The sequence below is a fragment of the Rhodamnia argentea genome, chromosome 2 (genome assembly GCF_020921035.1).
Source record: "Rhodamnia argentea isolate NSW1041297 chromosome 2, ASM2092103v1, whole genome shotgun sequence".
Lineage (NCBI taxonomy): Eukaryota > Viridiplantae > Streptophyta > Magnoliopsida > Myrtales > Myrtaceae > Rhodamnia > Rhodamnia argentea.
The window spans coordinates 422,020-441,824 of NC_063151.1; the positions used below are offsets into that span (position 1 = coordinate 422,020).

At 39.6% G+C, this 19,805-nt stretch overlaps 1 protein-coding gene across 2 annotated transcripts; it reads left to right on the plus strand.

Annotated features, from left to right (window-relative positions):
* The first annotated feature begins 6,330 nt into the window (after window positions 1-6,330).
* LOC115751638 (NAC domain-containing protein 101-like) lies at window positions 6,331-9,691 on the plus strand. 2 transcript variants are annotated; one of them, XM_048275280.1, is made up of 6 exons: window positions 6,331-6,434; window positions 7,125-7,337; window positions 7,432-7,658; window positions 7,755-7,856; window positions 8,423-8,720; window positions 9,105-9,691. In XM_048275280.1, the coding sequence occupies exons 2-6, from the start codon at window positions 7,175-7,177 to the stop codon at window positions 9,422-9,424; spliced, it is 1,110 nt and encodes a 369-aa protein (XP_048131237.1). In that variant the 5' UTR covers window positions 6,331-6,434; window positions 7,125-7,174; the 3' UTR covers window positions 9,425-9,691. The 2 variants fall into 2 exon arrangements, with proteins under 2 accessions (XP_048131237.1, XP_048131238.1); XM_048275281.1 differs by having other exon boundaries at window positions 7,776-7,856.
* Window positions 9,692-19,805: the final 10,114 nt, after the last annotated feature.

The following is a 19,805-nucleotide window of genomic DNA, read 5'->3' on the forward strand; positions in this document are numbered from 1 at the left end:
CGCCCGTGGACGTAGATCACCTTGATCGAACCACGTAAATCCTTGTGTTATATGTTTGCTTTGCGTATTTGTTACAACAATATCAATTCAGTCCTAAACCTTTTTTGCCAATTTAATCCTAAAACTTTTTCAATTGTGCCAATTTAGTCCATCCAATAAATTTTGGCTAAAAATTACTGACATGGATGCCAACCGATATACGTGGCATTGCCGTGATCGATATCGATAATTTTTTGTAATTTTTTATTATTTATATTTTTTAATAATATTTCTTTTTGTACTTGACAACATTTAGGGGCCGACCAAGCTTGCCCTTGTTGGATCCGGCTAGGGCTAACCTCGCTCACCTTTGCTAAAACTCACCCTCGCTGAAATCGGGCGAGGCTCGTCGTTGCTAGCTTCGGGCAAAGGTCCTTTGTCATGTAAGGCCGAGCCTCATCAAAGGAGAGCAAGGTTGTTCCTTGCCTGTTGCCGTGCGCCAGCAATCGAGAGGCTGGCAACCAAAGAGGAAGAAGGAAAAAAAAAGAAAAGAAATTATGAAAACAATCAAAAAATAATAAGAATTACAAAAATTATCTACGTCGGCGCCGGCGATATCATGTAAGCTAGCCAACATCCACGTCGGTAATTTCCTGCCAAAATTTCCCGGATAGACTTAATTGGCACAAATCAAAAGGTTTGAGACTAAATTGGCAAAAAACCGTTTATGAATGAATTGGCACAATTGCAATGGGTTTAGGATTTTTTTTATAGTAATCCCACATTTAATTAGTCATTGCACTAGTGCACCAGTTCAAGTTTATTTTCATAGAGTTTAGTGTACACGTCATTCAGCATATAGGGGTTTATATTAGGCTATTCAAATATATTCTAATTAAACTAATCCAATTTCATGAATGTTTGATTAGTTGCATGCATACTCATGGTCATGTAGGCTTTTAAGAATTTAACATTGCATTCGTTAGTTTGATTAACCTAGAAAAACGAAAAATAGTTTGATGTCTCAGTAACGTGATTGTGGCATTAATTTGTGTTATTATTTAATTTCTGTCATTCATTTATGTGGGCCAATTTAGCAATATAAAGTCATTTGCATCATTTAGCAATATAAGTAATGTTCGTCAATATTGCCCAAAAAAGGTCATGTTTGTCATTTGATGCACATGTAGGTTTTAGTCATATAGGGCCTGTTTGGTTCAGCATTTGACCAAGGGACTTTCAGAAAATGCAAATACCTTTGGGTTAAATGTCTTTTTCAAAATACAAGTAGTGTTTGGTAAAGTGTATTTTAAAAACACGTAGACAAACAATTTTGACGTAAATAATGTTTGGTGAAAAATGAACTTTGTAAAGTATTTTTACTTTTTGAAAAAAAAGCATCGGTCGACGGTGGTGGTTGGCGGTGGCTGCGGTGGCGATCGGTGGTGGTGGCAGCGATGGCGGCGGGCGACGGTAGGCGGCGATCGGTGGTGGGCGACGGCGGCGAGCAACGATCGGCGACCGGCAAGCGGGTGACGGTAGGCGAGCGGCAGCAATCGGTGGGGGGCAGCAGCGGTGATCTGTGGTGGCGGCCGCGGCGGTTGGTAGGCAGCAGTTGTCGGGGGTAGCGGGTGGTGGTAGAGGAGGGCGACAGTGGCAGGCGGGTGCGGCGGTCGACTAGCGGTGGTCGGCTATGGATGGCAGTCCGTGGTGGTGGACGGTGATGGGCGGCAGCTAGTGGGCGGTGCGTGGGGGCGGCGGCGATGGGTGGCAACAAGTTAATGTGACAAATTTAAAATAAAAAAATTAGTTGCATTTTTCAAAAATCCTTTGAGGTACTTTGGGCTAAAGGTTTTTAGATAGCATGTGAGATGCAATTGCATCTCCCTAAAGTGAGTCAAAAAATGAACCAAACACTATTTGCATTTGGCCAAGGGACTTTAGAGTCCCAATGCTCATTTCTAATGCTGAACCAAACAGTGACATAGTTGTTTTAGGAGGTGATTTCGAATTTATCATGTTTATTAAATAAAAGGAATCCAAAAATATTAAATGAAGTTGCGTATTAGATCATTTTCCATCATGGCAATATGAATACGTTGACTAGATAATTCATGTCTAGTCGTTCATATCCTAGTCGTCTCATCTAGCCATGCATGGACTATTGCATTGCATCTTCATCTTTTGATTCACAGTGCATTGTCCAAAGGCTTGATGATGCGATTTTTGTAATGGCTGCTTGGTGAATTTCATGTTCGTCAATTTTCCCCTCAATTTATATATTACTTTGATTATGAAGCGCAGACGATGCATGATCACCTTCACATATGAGTAGCTTAGAGTAAAGATATTTATAAAGAGATTGCATGCGAATATCTTTACAATGAAAAAAGGGTACCGAAAGTGCGTTAGAGTAACATAACATAATCAAGTTCTCGTATTCAGAACCTCTGGTTGAACTCCCGAGCCTTATTTGGGTTTCGAATCGACACATAATAAATTAGTGTTGGCTCCAATATAAATTGAACTGCACAATTAAATTGAGAACCTAAGTTACAAACGATAAGGTTTGGAAAGGCCTATGCTAAGCGTACGTGTTGCCTCATAAAAATAATCGTTCGTGCTTGCTTAATCCATAAGCTTGTTGACCTTGGTAGGGTCTCGAAAGGTTGGCCAGCAAACTTCTTATACTTTGAATAATGTGTGATAACTACTGGGAGTTTCCCCAGTGGCTACCCTTTTGGGAAGTTCGATTCTCCACGTTTTCGGGAGGATTGGGGGTGGGGATGTGTGGGTGAGGGAGCATAATTTTGCAACCTACATACATTACATGATGCATATGATGTGGCTTGCAAAATAAAATATGATAGGATAAAACCAAACCAAAAAATAAATGATAATAATGCATGGTGAGTTTTGGGTGAGATTGTTGAACTTGTTTGTGAACAAAAGGGTTTGATGAGTTACTACCAAAGTATAAAGAAATATTTCACCAATCAAGGGTAAAAAATTTTAAAATTCACCACCAAAGAATTGGATAAAGTACTAAAGGAATCACTCACTTAAGAACTTTTTTTTTAATTGATTATCAACTCAAAAATATGAATTCTCAAAACAGAGAATGGGACTAGGACACTGAACTAGGAAAAATTAAACAAGGAAATGTTAAATTAGGAAAGGTTAAACTGGGAAACATTAAATTAGGAAAACACAAACTAGGAAATACTAAACTTGGAAATGGTAAATTAAGGAAATATCAAGTTGGGAAACATCAAATTAGGAAATACTGAATTAGGAAATATCAAATTAGGAAACATCAAACTAGGAAACATTAAGTTAGGAAAAATCAAACTAGGAAATATCAAATTAGGAAACATCAAACTGGGTAACATTTAATTAGGAAATATCAAACTAGGAAATACTAAATTAGGGAACATCTAATTAGGAAACCAACTTGAACTAAACAAATTACCATAAAAAGAAACATACCTAAGTAGGAAATAACCCTCTAACCTTTAATTCTGTTGAAAGTGCCTTTATTCTTCATTTTTTTTTTCTTACAAATTTTATATTGGACACTTTCTCCTCGTTGGACCCATCGGATCATACTGTGGCTAAAATCTCCTTTTTGTTTATATAAGCATCAAATGATTTTCATTGGAATACGATGCTCCCGCATCACTAAACTTGCGAACTTGGAAAATGTGATAGGCTCAATGACCCCTAGGCCACCATGCCTACTAATTTGTATCCATTTGGTACCACGAGCATGAGAAAGTATTTTATCAATTTGGAACACATGCTAAATCACGTTTGCACCACCGAATTTGGTAGGACCCACATGGGATCCACTATCTATACCGATTCAGATCGGACGGTCTCTTTTTTAACAAATATTCCACATTCATATAGTAATTTTTAGATGGATTGGACCGATTAGCATGACAAAATTGGTTTTGGGTTGAAGCTTGGTTTGGTCAATGGCCGTACTTGTAAATTAAGAAAGTAAGTGGTAAGCTCGTTTAATTTCATCTAGAAAACCATGATGCATCACGTGCTACACCAAAACCCAAAGTCGCAAGCAAAATATTCTATTTGCTAGGAAGCCAAGAAGGTATTGCCTACATGTTGCTTACTCAATCAAATAAACCATTTTGACCCAAAAAAAATCAAATAAACCATATTTATTTTATGACCCTTGACAAGAGAAACCATATTTCAACAATCCCATATTTCTCAACGCAAACATTGCACCCGACATCTCAATGTCGAAACTCTTTACCGACAAACACGTAAAGCTCCCATTTCCCGATTAAGAGCCGGAAGGACTTGATTGGAATTACTTATGCAAGTTCGGGAGCTTCGTTGAACAGATAAAAATTTCAAAGATTTGATTCGAAAAAATGCACAAAGCCAAAGACTAAATGTACAATTTCAAAGATCCAAGGGGTTTGGGGCTCGAGCGAGCTTAGTTTGAATCCACCCAATAAGCATGTATATACGTAATGTTAGGTAAACACGAGATTGGTGATTTCATGTGGAAATAATAGCATTATGAGGGGTCGTTTGTTTCATGAAAAATGAATGATTTGAAAAAAAAAATCCTAAATGTAATTGCTTATAATGCTTGCAATAAAAAAGTGAACAGGAAAAATATTTTATTGAACTACAAAACTGTTTACATATAAATTATCATCGATTATAAGAATATTTTTTATTGATTAATTATCTCAAGCGAGATGAACGACCATTTTCAAGAAAATGTATGATTTGAGAAATATTTTCCTAACAATATTGATTGTTTCGTTTAAAAAATGAACGAACAAAAAGTACTTTTATCGTCCACAAAAATATTTAGATGTAAATTACCATCAATAACAGAAATATTTTTCATTGGCTAATTATTTTAATGGATACAATCGATCAATTTTCAAAAATTATTTTTCAAAACGTTCAATTTTCAACAGATTCTAAATAAAGAAATATTCATCGATGAGACTATCTCAAAAGAGTCATAGCAACTCACTTTGAACAAATCGTGTGCAAAATCTGTATGGATCCATTTGATCACATCGTCAAAATGTGTTGGTCAGATTCATTCAATCAAATGTCTCAAATCATTACTTTCGATCGCTTTACGCTAATCTAAATTAACAAGAAGAAATTTAAGTTCCTATTATGTCAATCTTTTTTTTGGGTTGAAATTTAAGTTCCTACTACGTCCTTTGACTAAGACGTAACATCGACATGAAATTGAAAACAGCACATTGTCACCAACCAACCAATTTCGTCTTTTTCTAATTGAATTCACACCAGTCAATTCAAAATTGTGGTCTCCAGCCACTTTCGTCGTCCAAATTGCCCAAAATACAAAAAAACAATGCGACTTTATCCAAGGCCTTTCCAATTAGCCAGTGAAACTTCGAAGAAACAACAGACGGAGAAGTTGGGATCCATGACGTCAACATGGGAAACTTTTCCACGTGTTGAGCTTTTATTGGATGGATTACGATGATGTCTCTGACTATGGCACTCCAGCTGGTTGAACAGATCGTGGGTTCAGCTGATTAGTCACCATGCCAATTGCTTGGAGAATGAGAAGGTGCACGAACGAACGACTTTTAGGGACGCTTGCCAAGACTTGACCAATCATGGTCGATAAATTTTTGGCTTTTGTTTATACGTTAAACATATTGACAAATAAATTCATATATAATTTTTTTATTTATTTTTTAAATTTTGAATACTCTTTTCATTTAATTCTAAACAAAGGGGCATTAAACAATTACATCTAAGTTTACAACTTATATTTGTAATTTCATCGAGTCTCACGTGGAGTTTGCATAATCAATGAATTAAGTCGATAACGGACTGAAAGTAAGCGAAAATATTCCTAAAACGTACATCGCATGATAAAATGATTGAATGATTCCATTTGGTCAGTCACATGATGGTATCTAAAAGGGGACCATATGCCAAAAATATGCCCCGAGCTTGCCAGGCAACAAAATTGTCTCCAAACAAAGGTATATGTGCTTTTTTAGAAAACACAAAAACAAAAAAGCGCGTTATCTTATGATAGTATCCACAATTAGGTTTTCCATTTATGACAGCTTTCTATGTAGAGCCGCTCATTTCTTCTCGTCGAAGGATACGAGTTCATGATTCATAAATTTACTAAATAACGTCGTTTTGAGTGCGAGCATACGTCGTTTCTCGCCTAAGATGACACGTCATCTCGATTAGTTTCCTCTTTTAGCATAATTAACCATAGTTTAGTTCTGGATAAAAAAGGGAAAAGAAAAACCATGGTTGAGTTGAGTTCACTATCCCCACTTGAGGAGCAGCCTATAAATACCCATTCAACCCGCTCATTTTCCTCTGTTGAGTAGTGGCTAAGGAACTTGAGTCCTGACTGGTTCGTTCTTCTTCTTCGTCGTCATCATCTCCTCCAGGTCAGGAATTCTGTGTGATTCAGTTCCCTTAACGCTATCTTGTAGTGTTCATTTCCACTTCGACGCATCTGTTTAGCTCGATTGATTCCCATTTCTGCTGTTTTCTCTAGTCTATTATTGTATGGCGGATGGTTTCCGAGTTCAGCATCAGCAGAAGCTCCCGTGCTTAATGACCATGACAGCTGATTATATTCAACTAGTTAATTCGTCTTTCTTTTGTTAGGACTCGAATGGAGCTGATGCCTGCTGTTTTTATTAATAGCTTTGCATCAAGTGGCTGGATCACTTGGTCTGAGTCTTGTGGATGTTATAGCTTGTCATCGATATTCACATTCGTTTGCTCGTTGATTGACGTGTCTTGCGAGCTCAAATGGACTGAAAAAGAATGTTTTCGATAATTAGCTGACAGCATTCAATTGCCTTATAAATCATTTTGGTCAGATCTCTGCTGGGGGTGCCGGTTGGGACGGCTACATCTTATTTATTCTGCTGTAAAATTCTTGTTCAAGAGGGTGCCAGAAATGAAAACTTGGGTTCATCGGGTTTGGTTTGAGAGAATTATCAAAGAAAACGGTTGTAGTAGAATGGGATTTTTCTGCAGGCTAATGGATTAGTCTATGGCCTCTCACCCTTGGTTTTGCTGGCTGTAATTTGTTACCATAATTGACTTTCTGTTTGTGCTCGGTTCAGGAAGAAGTCCATTCGCTGAGAAATTTCACCTTTCTCCAATATTGCTCGAGATGTGTCCTCCAGTTGTCGCCCCTTCTCTGGCCGATATGAATGAATGCCGCACGTATGAGGAGCTCTTCGTGTTCATGTTTTGCATGGCTGAGGGATACTTTGTTCCAGCAAATGTGATAACAGATGTGAACCCTTTCAACTGTCTGCCTGAAACTTTGCTAGGTGATCCGCTACTCAAACTCCTATTTACGTGCCAGTGTGCTGCTAAAAGATTGCCCATGTTGACTAACATTACTGCGTGAATTGATCTTGGCAGAAAACATATGGTATTTCATGAACTCAATGGAGAACAAAGGGGTAGAAGGCGGATTATGGGATCCTAGTGGAGAACCCCGTGAGGTATTTGGGGATGCTTCCATCAATGGTTGGCAAGAAACTTATCAATTCTATGAAGGACAAGGCTCGGATGTTAAGAAAACTGATTGGTTGATGCTGGAGTACTATATGACTCCGAAGGCGTCAAGTGAAGCTGCTTCGGCAAAGGTATCGACCCGGATTCCACTTTGTCTATGCTAATTCGCCGATGCATTTTTCCTCCCCCCCTCCTCCTCCTCAATCATGCTGCCGGTCAACGGCCAGTTTGGGTTGAATTTTGTGCAGGATGCTAAGTCGCTTTGCAAAGTCTTCCGCGGTAGCAGCTCGCCACTATCTGGCAGTGAGATGCTGCAAAATCAGATGCAGGTGCACCTTACAGACTTCTTGGTGGTTGCTCACTTCTTCCTATATTCATGAATAAAAGTAGATCGATTAGCAACGTCTAGTTAACATTGGAAAATATGTACATTTACTACTTCGAATGACTCACGGTTGTGGATTTTCACGATGCTGAAGCATCAAAATAAGCACATTATGTTCACTAACTGATCTTTTGCTCGTTTGATCAGAGTATGTAAATTTTCCGTGTCAATCTGAGAAGAACAGAGAAGTTCTAGGATAATGATAGTAGCGTTTGAATTGCCCAGTGATCTCATGAAGGTTGTGGTTGAGATTATCAGTAACTACCATTACATGCCTTGGATCAGTTGGCACATATTATAGTAAAAGAATGGTCTTCACTATGGAGATATGCTTGTAAATGATCTTTTCCATAACTTTCTCACGATCGGACGTTTGGACCATGAAAATAAGGATTTCTTGCTTATTGTAATAATCTCCATCCTCGTGCTTGTTTACATGGTCGCTAGTCACTGCTGTTGCCTCAAGAATGTTGCTATCTCCTGGCTCAGCAAGACTTTTATCTGTTGTAGGTTGACACCACTTCCCTCGATATTATGCGACGCACATCCAGTTTTATCCTTCCTAGTCATCCTGTTGAAAATCTGCCTGAGTTGGATGAGTTTGATCCGCGTGACTACATAGAATTGCTGGACCTTGGCATCCCACAATCGCCTTCTTCCAGTTCAGATAATTCAAGCTGCATGACCATGTTGTCAGATGAATGCTTTGATTTTCTGGACGCATTGGTGGATTTAGAAGCTGAAAGTGGAGATCATGAAGAGCGTAAGGATGCTGGTTGCGACCTTGTTGCCCAAGCAGCAATTTCAGGTATCTTCTTTGGCCTCCTTGCATCTGGTTTCCAATAAAGAGAAGCTACTGCTGGTTTTATATCTTCTGATCCTTGATGCTGCTCGTTTTCTACGGAGAGAATCACCTTCTATGCCTGCGCATTTTATGCCTGCATCGTATGAGAATGGAGAACGCGCTTTTTTCAGTTCATGTGAACATATGTGATCGATTAGCTATAGCTAAGAATGTAGCCTAATTGGTAGCTAATATCTTTGACCAGCATAACTGACATCAGTATTGCCTGAGTTCTAGTCATTGCAGTGAAAATTGCCTGTCTGATCAAGAAACTTCAGTGATTGTGTGGTTTAAGTTCCTACGATGTTAGAATCAGTGAAGTGTCCTGAATCTGATGCTAACTTACAGGATTGCCGCTTGAAGAGAGACCTTCAGAGAATACCAGAGATGGCAAAGCCGTCAACAAGGACAGCAGTCCACCATTGACTCTGGATTCTCGGAGCAGCGAACTGTCCAACATTAGCCTGGCACCGTCTGCTGATGGAAGAAACAAGACAGATGGAAGGTTGAAGAAGCTTAAGAGGAAGTACCTCCCGGCATCGAGTTCCCAGAGCAGCGATGGGTCAAACAGCAGCCGAGCGCCTTCTCCTGGTCCTGGTGGAAGAGCGAAGACCAATGGAACATTGAAGAAGCTCCAGAAGAAGTGCCTGTGCTTCATGCCATTCTAGTTCATCCCTTGCAGTAGTCACAGTCAAAGCAGATAGGAATGCAGTCAAAAGGCCAAAAGTTTTGATGAATTAGGCCGGCAATCCTGCCGCCGGTGCTGATCTTGGTCTCTTGATACATTCTATCTGTTGTAGGGGTGGATTCTTGTACATATTTATGGTATTAGCAGAATAATCGCAGGTACATTGAGTTGGCATCTACCACCTGAGACCCATTTCGGACATATATATTTATTCAATGGCGGAGACAGATCTGTTTTTTCAAAGCTTGTCTCGATTTCAAAGTACTTGCAGGTGAAATAAATAGAACATACAAGACGTAAGGTAAGCTAACCAGTGACCAATTCTCTGGTTTGGACAACTGTCTGCTGAGGCTTTGGGGTCTTTTAGGACCTCATCTGAAAGTTGTCGGGTTGAGCTTTCTTATGCTGCTTCTTCTTTAATCTTTATGGATTTGGTTGGTTTTGTTTGGTTTTGTTTAAGGTGGTTGTTTGTGACTTGATAGCTTCTTAGTGATTTGAGGACTAGTTCTGGGCTTATTGTGGCCCGATTGGAACTTGTTCTGGGCCTTTGAGTAATGCATCGGATTGGGCCCTTCGGCTCTAAGGCCCAATCCTGAACTACGACATTTTTTGCCCTCTGTAGTAGCACTGCTGCTTTTGTGGAAGGCATCGTTACGTTGCCTCAGAAGACTTCTTTGTGCAGTTTCCTCAGCAGAGGGTTGTCCAAAGTCCAAACCAGAGAATTGGAGTAGCCTTTCCAAGGCATTTGGTCAAAAAATCGCACCGCCGTAAGAAGCCCCTGTTTTGAGGCTGTCGCGATCTTAAAACAAGTGCATCGTGATTACAAGCAGTGCGACACGACCACATCATGGCCACGGCCTTATTAGGCGAACTCTTGCTCGCCAAAAATGAATCCATGTGACATAATTAATTCCTCCGGAGGTTTTTGTAGTTTCGTCACATTTTCTTTTCCCCCTCCTCTTCTTTTTGTAGACCCTTTTTGATTCACGGAATCGACGATGCTGACGAAACTTGGCAATCGAAACACAATAATTGAAGTGGCGATAGTGCGAACACAAGTGCCCGGCAATAGCGGCTGAAAAAGGCCAGAAGTCAAACATATGCATATATAATGTATGTGTGTTTTAATTATTGCAATTTGCATGCATTATCAGCGTGTCTACGCGACTCACAATTCGGACGAGTCAAGAGACGCAGGGCTCTGCTCCGCTGCTGCGTCGAGCTACATCCCACCTCCCTGATCGAGCGGCGGGCAATCACGATCTGGCAGCTCGTCCGCTCGATGGACGGCCAAGATCGAGTGTGGGAGGATCACGTGCGTTGCAACATCTCTGCACACTCCCATTCCTAAACTTTAAATTCAATCTAAATTTGTTTCGAATTTTTTTTATCTTAAAAAAAAATCATCGAACTCTACTTTAATGTCAAATCTGCCCCCGGACACCCCGTTTCCCATCTAGAACTTTACGAGGGAAGAGAAAGAATGATTTCCACTACGATTTTTGTCGTGTCGTCTTGCTTTTAGTGTGTGGACGGCGTTCGAAAAGATGAGCCTGCCTGCGCCAACCCAAAAATTTTCAACTCTGCGGATCATTACACATGCTCCATGAACATCTCTTCGTCTATTTCTTTAAGATTTTTTTTCTTGATTTCGACTCTTTTAAGGATTTTTTGCCCCTTCCATGTGGTCCACGACATGATCTGAACGGTCGTTATGGTCTCCCGCATCGTCAACGGCTCGTGTTGCTCGAGCTGCATGGCGGGAAAATCAGGAGAGCGGGAATTGCCCGCTAAATTTTTCCCGCCCTTCAATGCTCGAGAAAGGACCGACAGACAAAAATGGATGGAGATTCGCGAGTTGGAAGCTCTCGGTGGCGTGTGTTGATATGCCACCTTTCGATCAACGGGATCAAGAACTAAAAATTCTTCAATTTGAAAGACAATTATTTTCAAAAAATTGTCATATGACTATCCGGCTTTCGGATAACGAAAAGTTAATGAAAAATGTTGGATTGAAAACAACAAGCTTATGTTGGAGAAAAATGACTTCTCCTTCTAGAAAGAAAAAAAAATCGCTTTGGTAAAAAATATATATATATGCATGCTTGAAGTTTAAAAAATGAATTCCCTAATCTAAAGAGAGGAAAACATTTCTTGAAAACTGATTTATAGGGAAAACATCTTCCTTCGTCGTGAAATCTTCCTCAAAATAAACTCACCCTGAATGAATTTTGAGTTATCCTAGAGCTTCTCCAACTCAATCGAGAATCAAGCGCATTAAGAAAATGAACTTGGTTCAATATTAATACACCATGCTACAGTACGATGCATTTTGCTTGTTATCAAATAAGGGAATATTGTCAAAAAATTCTAAACCTATTATACTTTTGCAAATTCAGTCTTAAACATTTTTAATTTTGCCAATTCAATCCTAAACCTTTTACATTTATGCTAATTTGATCATAAACCTTTTTTTGTGTCAATTCAATCCCGAACCTTTTGTATTTGTGTCAATTCGGTCCATCCGGCTACCTTTGGTCTGCATGTGTTGACATTGATAATTTTTAATAATATATACTATTTTTTAGAATTATTTTTTATTTTTATTTTTTTTCATTCTCTTTCCTTTTTTATTTAACTTCTTCTTCATCCAACCAATTCTTGTCGACAATCGGCCATAGGATAGGGCTAACAAGGTCGACTTGTCGGCCTTAGGGAAGCTTGCCCTGGTTGGCTACTGGCGGAGGCAAGCCTCGTCGGCGTTGGACGAGGTTAGCCTCGTCGGCGTTAGGCGAGGTTAGCCTCGCCTAGATCTAGCTTGGGCGAGTGGTCGGACGGGTTCGTCGAGGAAAGTGACGTCGCGGTTAGGGACTGCTAGAGATGATGGAAGCTCCCTGTAAAACCCGTAATTCACAGAAAATCATTGTGTTGTAGCCGTTGCACCACCGGGAGATCTGCAAGAACAAACCAAAACTCTCTGGGACGGCTCACGGGTGGTGAAGGAACACTAAAGATTTGCCGATGGAGAAGAGCTACTTCATCGATTTTGTTTGGGAAACAACGTTTGAAATTGCTAAAACCAGCCTCGCCTAGCGACAATAATCCCTTGCCGAGCGTTACGAGGGCTCGCCCTGGCTAAATCTCGGCGAGGTCGCGCTGCGCCATGGTCGGGAGAGGCCGACCTCGCCCTGGGCTAGCGGGGGCGAGCTTCACCCGAGGCCGGCGAGATCCTCACCAACGACGGGCTAGAGGAAGAAGAAAGTAAAAGGAAAAGGAGAAAGAAAAGGAAAAAAAAGAATAAGAAAAAACCAGTTTATATAATATTAAAAATTGTTCAAGTCAGAACCGATGTTCACGTTTGCGCTGGCTGGTCAAAATTTGTCGGAATGACTAGATTAACATAAATGCAAAAGGTTTAGAACTGAATTGGCAGATATGCAAAATATTTAAAACTAAATTGGCAAGATTAAAAGGTTTAGGACTAAAGTGGCAAAAGTATAAAATGTTTAAGACTTTTTTTATAATTCATGAGAAAAACATCTTTTTTCTTCATGAAACTTTCCTCAAAATAAACTCACAGTGAATGAATTTTGAGTTATCATAGAGCTTCTCCAACACATTCGAGAATCAAGCGCGTTCAGAAAACGAGCTTGGTTCAATATTTATTCACCGTGCTACAATATGATGCGTTTAGTTTGTTTTCAAATAATGTGCATCAAAATTTTCACTTGATTAGTGGTCACAAATCCACGTAAACAGCCTCATCTACATGCACTTGTAAAGGCATTAATATATCAATCAAGGGAGAAGAATCTAGAGATATCAATCAAAATCACAAGGGCTGATTCTTGAAGATGCTAGAATCAAGTGATTGGCAACTTTTGTAATATGATTATCCCTTTATTATTATTTTCCATTGTTGTATTGTTTCCTTATGTAAGGTTTTGTAATATCTTTATATAGTAAAAGTCATCTCAACAATTGTGCGTTGAGATCAAGAATCAAACACCTTTATTCTTTATGGTATCAGAGCAAATTTCGAAAGAAATTGATCCTTAATCATGGCTTCCACCAAGTATCCCTACCCCTCGTCTTTGAACATTAGCAATTTTGTGTCACCGAAACTGACACAAACAAACTATTCTTGTTGGAGAGCACAAATGCTTGCACTAATTGAAAGTCGGGATCTGGTGGGATTCATTGATGGCGAATACCAGATGCCGAGTCCAACAATCAACTCCTCTACTAACGGAGGAGCAATTGGAGTCTCAGAGAAAGTGATAAATCTAGAGTTTTTGCAATGGAGAAGGTCTGATCGCCTTCTACGGGGATGGATTATTGCGACACTCTCCGAAGAAGTTCTTGCTCAAGTAGTAGACTTGATGACATCTCTTGAGGTGTGGTTAGCTTTACAAAATATTTTTGCCAAGGTATGTGAGGAACGTGAAGTTTCAATTTTTCTACAAATCCAAAAAAGTCATAGAGATAATTTTTCATCTCTGCATGAGTATCTTGGTGCTTTTCAAAAATATTTTAATGAGTTATCTACTATCGAATGTCCCCTTGAGGACAAAAAGAAGGGTCTCTTCGTTTTGAATGGTTTAGGTGATCAATATGATTCATTCACAACCTCCATATTGAAGCCTCCAATGCCAACTTTCTCTGACTTGATTTCGCAATTGCAAAGCTTTGAGAGTTGTCCGGCAAATAAAAGTTCTCTTGTAATTCAACACGGGACGGCTTTCTTTGGTCGGAGAAGCAATTTTAACAGCAGCAAGAAGGGAAAGCAATTCCAACATTCCAACAACAATTATTTTTCTTTGCATGGGAGGGGGTTTTCTCACAACAGTCCCAGAATAAAAAATTCTAGGGCTGATTTTATGCATTCATAGGGTCACAAGCCACAATTTAATCAAAGCAAGATCGAGAAGCTTGGGAAAGGAACATACAAAATCATTTCCTGTCAAAACTGGAACAAGCGGGGCCATATTGCTTTAGATTGCTTTAATCGGTTTAATCAATCTTTCCCCCCATCGGATGTGCCAAAGGCATTTGTTGCACTTACTGTTCGAGATAGTCGGGATTCAAAATGGTTCACCGATACCGGAGCTTCAAATCATATGACTAGCGATGAAGGTAATCTTTTCAACTTACGATCATATATCGGAAAAGATAGTGTTATGGTTGGAAATGGTGATTCACTTGAAATTTCCCATATTAGTGATGCTCATATCAATTTGGGCAAAGGGAGTGTTAACTTAAAAAATGTTCTACTTGTTCCTCATATGAAAAAGAATTTATTATCGGTGAGCCAATTTACAACCGACTATCCTCTAAATTTTGAGTTCTCTGCCATTGGTTTTGTGATGAAGGACAAGAAAACGGGGAAGGTTCTAACAATTGGAAACCGTGAAGGTGATCTGTATACCTTAAAGGCCCCAAAAGAAGCACTATTTTCAAATCGGTTCGGGAAAGCTGATGAAAGTACTTGGCATCAAAGGTTGGGACATCCACGACCAACGACACTCCGTCATCTGCAAAATAAAGGCGCTATTATTATTCGCTTGGAATAAACCTACTACCATATGTAGTAGTTGTCAAATGGGGCAAGCATCTAAACTTCCCTTTTTGCCTTTCAAAATTAGTACTATTAAGCCTTTTGAAAAGATACATTGTGATTTGTGGGGAAAGGCTCCGATAATGTCATTTCAGAGGTTTCGGTATTATGTTTGCTTTGTGGATGATTATACGCGTTATACTTGATTGTTTCCATTACGGCAAAAATCTGATTTTCATGCATGTTTTCTCAATTTTGAGAAATATTTAGAAAGGCAATTTGGAGGGCATATTAAAATTTTTCAATCAAATGGAAGAGGAGAGTTCAACCGAGCAGATTTCCTGATCCACTTGCAAAGGAGTGGGATTGTTAACCAAGTGTCTTGCCCAAATACTCCGGAACAGAATGGAGTTGCCAAGCGAAAACACAGGCATATATGTGAAATTGGCTTAACGATGCTTCATCGAAGTGGAATTCCTAAAAAGTACTAGGTCGAAAGCTTTCAAACAGCAGTTTTTCTATTGAATCGGCTTCCTACAAGGGTGTTAAGCATGAAATCACCTTATGAATTCTTATTTGGTAGAAAACCATATTATAATTTTTTGCGAGTTTTTGGTTGTAGGTGTTTTCCTTATCTCAAGGACTACACCGAGAATAAGTTCGATCCTCGATCATTACCATGCATATTTCTCGGCTACGGTGATAGCCATAAGGGATATCGATGTCTCTATCCTCCGACCGGTCGAATTTATATATCGTGGCACGTCATCTTTGATGAAACCATATTTCCCTACCTTGTTCCCAGCTCATTATTTCGGGACCAAAGTGATAAAGTGGAGATATATGAATTTATAAGCTGGCCAAATGAAGACACTTCAGCGTTTGACTCAGAATTTTCACCTTTGTATTTGCAACAAGGTTCGTCCTCTGCTAACTCGGATTAACCATGTGATGACTTATTGAATTCTGCTACTTAAAATAATTCTCATGAAGATAGTATTGATGGAGGTGAATCACATGTTCACCAAAGTCATGTCGAAGTTGGTGAATCATCCGGTGCTTCGCTTAATTCTTCATGCAATTTGACAAATGGAGATTCCTCTTTGGATGTTCTTTATGATTATTTAGTAGAACGTTCTCCCACTTGAAATCATTTAATGGTTACTTGAGCGCGTGCTGGTATTGTGAAGCCTAATCCAAAATATGCCAATTTCACACGATGGACTCGATACCGATGGAACCGAACAATGTACGCTCCGCTTTAAAGCATCCAGGGTGGTTAGCAGTAATGAAAGAGGAACTCGAGGCATTGCATTGTAATCAAACTTGGACTCTTGTTCCACGTCCTCCAAATACTAATGTTGTGGGATGTCGATGGGTTTTTAAGTCTAAGTTAAAGGCCGATGGTACATTAGAAAGATTAAAAGCAAGATTGGTCGCCAAAGGATATACTCAAGTAGCGGGAGTAGATTTCCTTGAGACATACTCGCCAATTGTCCGACCGGGAAGCATAAGATCGGTCCTCACCATTACTATAGTTAAAGGTTGGGCCATCAAATAATTAGATGTTAAAAATACATTCTTACATGGATTTTTATCGCAACCTGTTTATATGGAGCAACCGCCGGGTTTTGAGGACAAAAATTGTCCGTCTTATGTTTGCAAATTGGAGAGAGCTTTGTATGGCCTCAAGCAAGCACCAAGAGCATAGTTTGATCCCTTTAGCTCATTTCTTTTGGCATTCGATTTCTTTTGCAGCATTTCGGATCCTTCGTTATTTATTCAAAAATCGGGTCATGGCATTCTAGCTCTACTTTTATATGTAGATGATATGATCATTATAGGTGATAATCCGAAAATTGCTTGATGAGTTCATCTCTACGTTGAGTAGCAAATTTGCAGTGAAGAATATGGGGCGGCTACACTATTTTCCAGGTGTGTAGGTTAAGATATTCTCTGGTGGTCTTTATCTGTGTCAACAACAATATGCTTTGTCAATCCTTAAACGTGCACAAATGGAGGGTTGCAAGCCGGTTTCCACCCTTATGGCCTCTAGTTCTCATTCTAATACAGATGCAAATTATTTTCGAATCCTACACTATATTGCATTATTGTTGGAGCTCTTTAATATCTCACGATTACACGGCCGAATATTTCATATGCGATCAATTTTGTCTGTCAATTCATGCATCAACCTACTGTGAGTTATTTTCAAATTGTGAAGCGCATTTTGCGTTTTATCAACGGCACAATAGATCAAGGAATGCAAATCTTGTCCAAGTCAACTTTGGACTCGTATGCTTTTTGTGATGCGGATTGGGCAGGTTGTCCCTTGACTCGATGATCAACTACTAGATTTTGTATTTTCTTAGGTAGCAATTGTATATCATGGAGCGCTAAGAAGCAACAGAGCGGTTGCTCGATCTAGTGCCGATGCAGAGTATCGTGCAATGGTGTCGACAGTTGTAGAGATTACTTGGATATCATTCCTTTTGAGAGATTTCGGTATTCATCTCTCAAGTCCACCGATACTCTTTTGTGATAATATCAATGCACTTTATAAGTCGATTAATCCAGTATTTCATGCAAGAACTAAACATATCGAATTAGATTATCATTACGTGCAAGAAAAAGTGGCTCTTGGAACACTTGTGACTAAGTATGTCTCGTCTGTGCATCAAATTGCTGATCTCTTAAAAAAAACCCCGTCTAGGAACACATTTGGAAACTTATGTCGCAAATTGGGAATTTGGGATTCTCCCATTCCCAATTTGAGGGGAAGGCATTGATTTATCAATCAAGGGATAAGAATCTGGAGATATCAATCAAAATCACAAGGGTTGATTTTTGAAGATGCTAGAATCAAGTGATTGACAACTTTTGTAATATGATTATCCTTTTATTATTATTTTCCATTGTTGTATCGTTTCCTTATGTAAGACTTTGTAATATCTTTATATAGTGAAAGTCATCTCAACAATCGTGTGTTGAGATCAAGAATCAAACACCTTTGTTCTTTAACTTGAAATAGATATGTGGCGACGAATTTGGTCTCTCGGATAATTCCAAATGAAGGAGTAAGTGGTATTGCAATTCAATCATGGGTTTTGTAGCATCGGCTAGTCTCTAAATTACTAATGATAAGTCTAGTGTAACTTCAATTTTGTACATCTATATATGTGAAAACATGCATCGATAAGTAAATACTTAAATCAAACAAGTCATAATAAATAAGGTTTCATTTGCTACATGAAATATGTTTATATTGAAAAATATTTTTCCCATTTTCCAGCATTTAGATCGCATAGGAAAACGAGTCAATTGTAAATCTTTTCATAATGAATGGAAAACCTACACTTAAATTCTCGTAAGTGATTTTCTCTTTTAAAGTTAGAAATTGTTATCTAAGATATGATTAAATATTGGCACTTGAACCAAAGAGCTTGGCGCTCACGCATGAGAATCCTCACCCCCGTGCTCGGGTCCCCGGCATCTTGGTTGAGGACCTAGAGCTCGGGCTTGAGTTCCCAAAAGTTGTGAGTCTTTCGAGTCCAAGGCTAGGACACCGTTGCCCATGCTTATGGTCCCCACAACCATGCCCAGGCCTAAGTCCACAAAAGCTAGACTTAGTTCCATTGAGGTTGGGCACAAAATCTCGGCACTGCATGGTCGGGTCTCAAGTTTGTTGAGGTCGAGGTCGAGGTCGAGCTCAAACCTCGTGCCCTTGCTTAGGTCCCCCTTGGCCATGTCGGGTTAGTCGGCTCTCACGCCTAAGTCATTGTTTCCCGTGCCAAGTCCATCGAGGTCTAGCTCGGTTCCTCGGCAACTAGGCCCAAGTCCACAAGGCCGAGTCCAAGACCCCGGTGCTTGTGCTTGGGTTTCTTGTGGTCGTGCTCATATGCCCGATTGGGTTCGTAGAAATGGGGCTAGAGACCCTAGCGCTGGTGCTAGGGTTCTCGGTAACTATGCTCAAGTACTTCGTTCCCATGTCCAAATCATTGGTGCTTATGCTTGGCTCTCTGAGCACTCATGCTTAGTTCCTAGTGGCTGGGTTTGAGAAACATCGACTTATGTGATATTTACCTAGGTGACCGAGCCCGGGTCTCTTGTGGCTAGGTCTAGAAATCGACACTTGGCTTGATTACCGCAAGATTAGGCCCGGGATCTAAGCACCAAGTTTGGGTTCCATAAAATAAAAAATTAAATTGTTTAATATACATAAATAAATATTTCTATTGTGAAAATTTTGATTGATAATATTCGATACAATTTTATTTAAAATTGAAATGATAGCATGTGTAATCCTAACATCACATGAATAGTGCATGTCACTTGTGAAAAATAAATATTATTTTTTTTTACGAGACAAACGGTGTTTGAATACGATAATGCATGCCATTAACGTAAGTACACATAGCCGAACATTCTTTCACTGGGTTAAGAATGTCCATCTCCATCTCCATCTCCATCTCCATCTGCTGCGGCACATTTTATTATTATTCCTCTCCTCTCTTATCAGTAAGAGGGGTAAAAGCGACAAATAGATGAGCTCCAGCAAGAGAATTACACGTTTGAGGAGGGTAGTTTCGTCATTGAAGCTACCCGACAACACTAGTCAACCGGTCAACCCACTAAACAGCTGTCTCTTCCTCAAAACCGCTAGTGGTAATTGTGCAATGCCGCGATAACCGTTGTTTGTCGAGCGGGTTGCATTATTGGATGACAACCTCCGCTCTGACGTGGCCTCCTTCGATTCGTCCGTTTCTGGTCTTCGGGATTGACAGCAACATCACTCTCTTTCTCT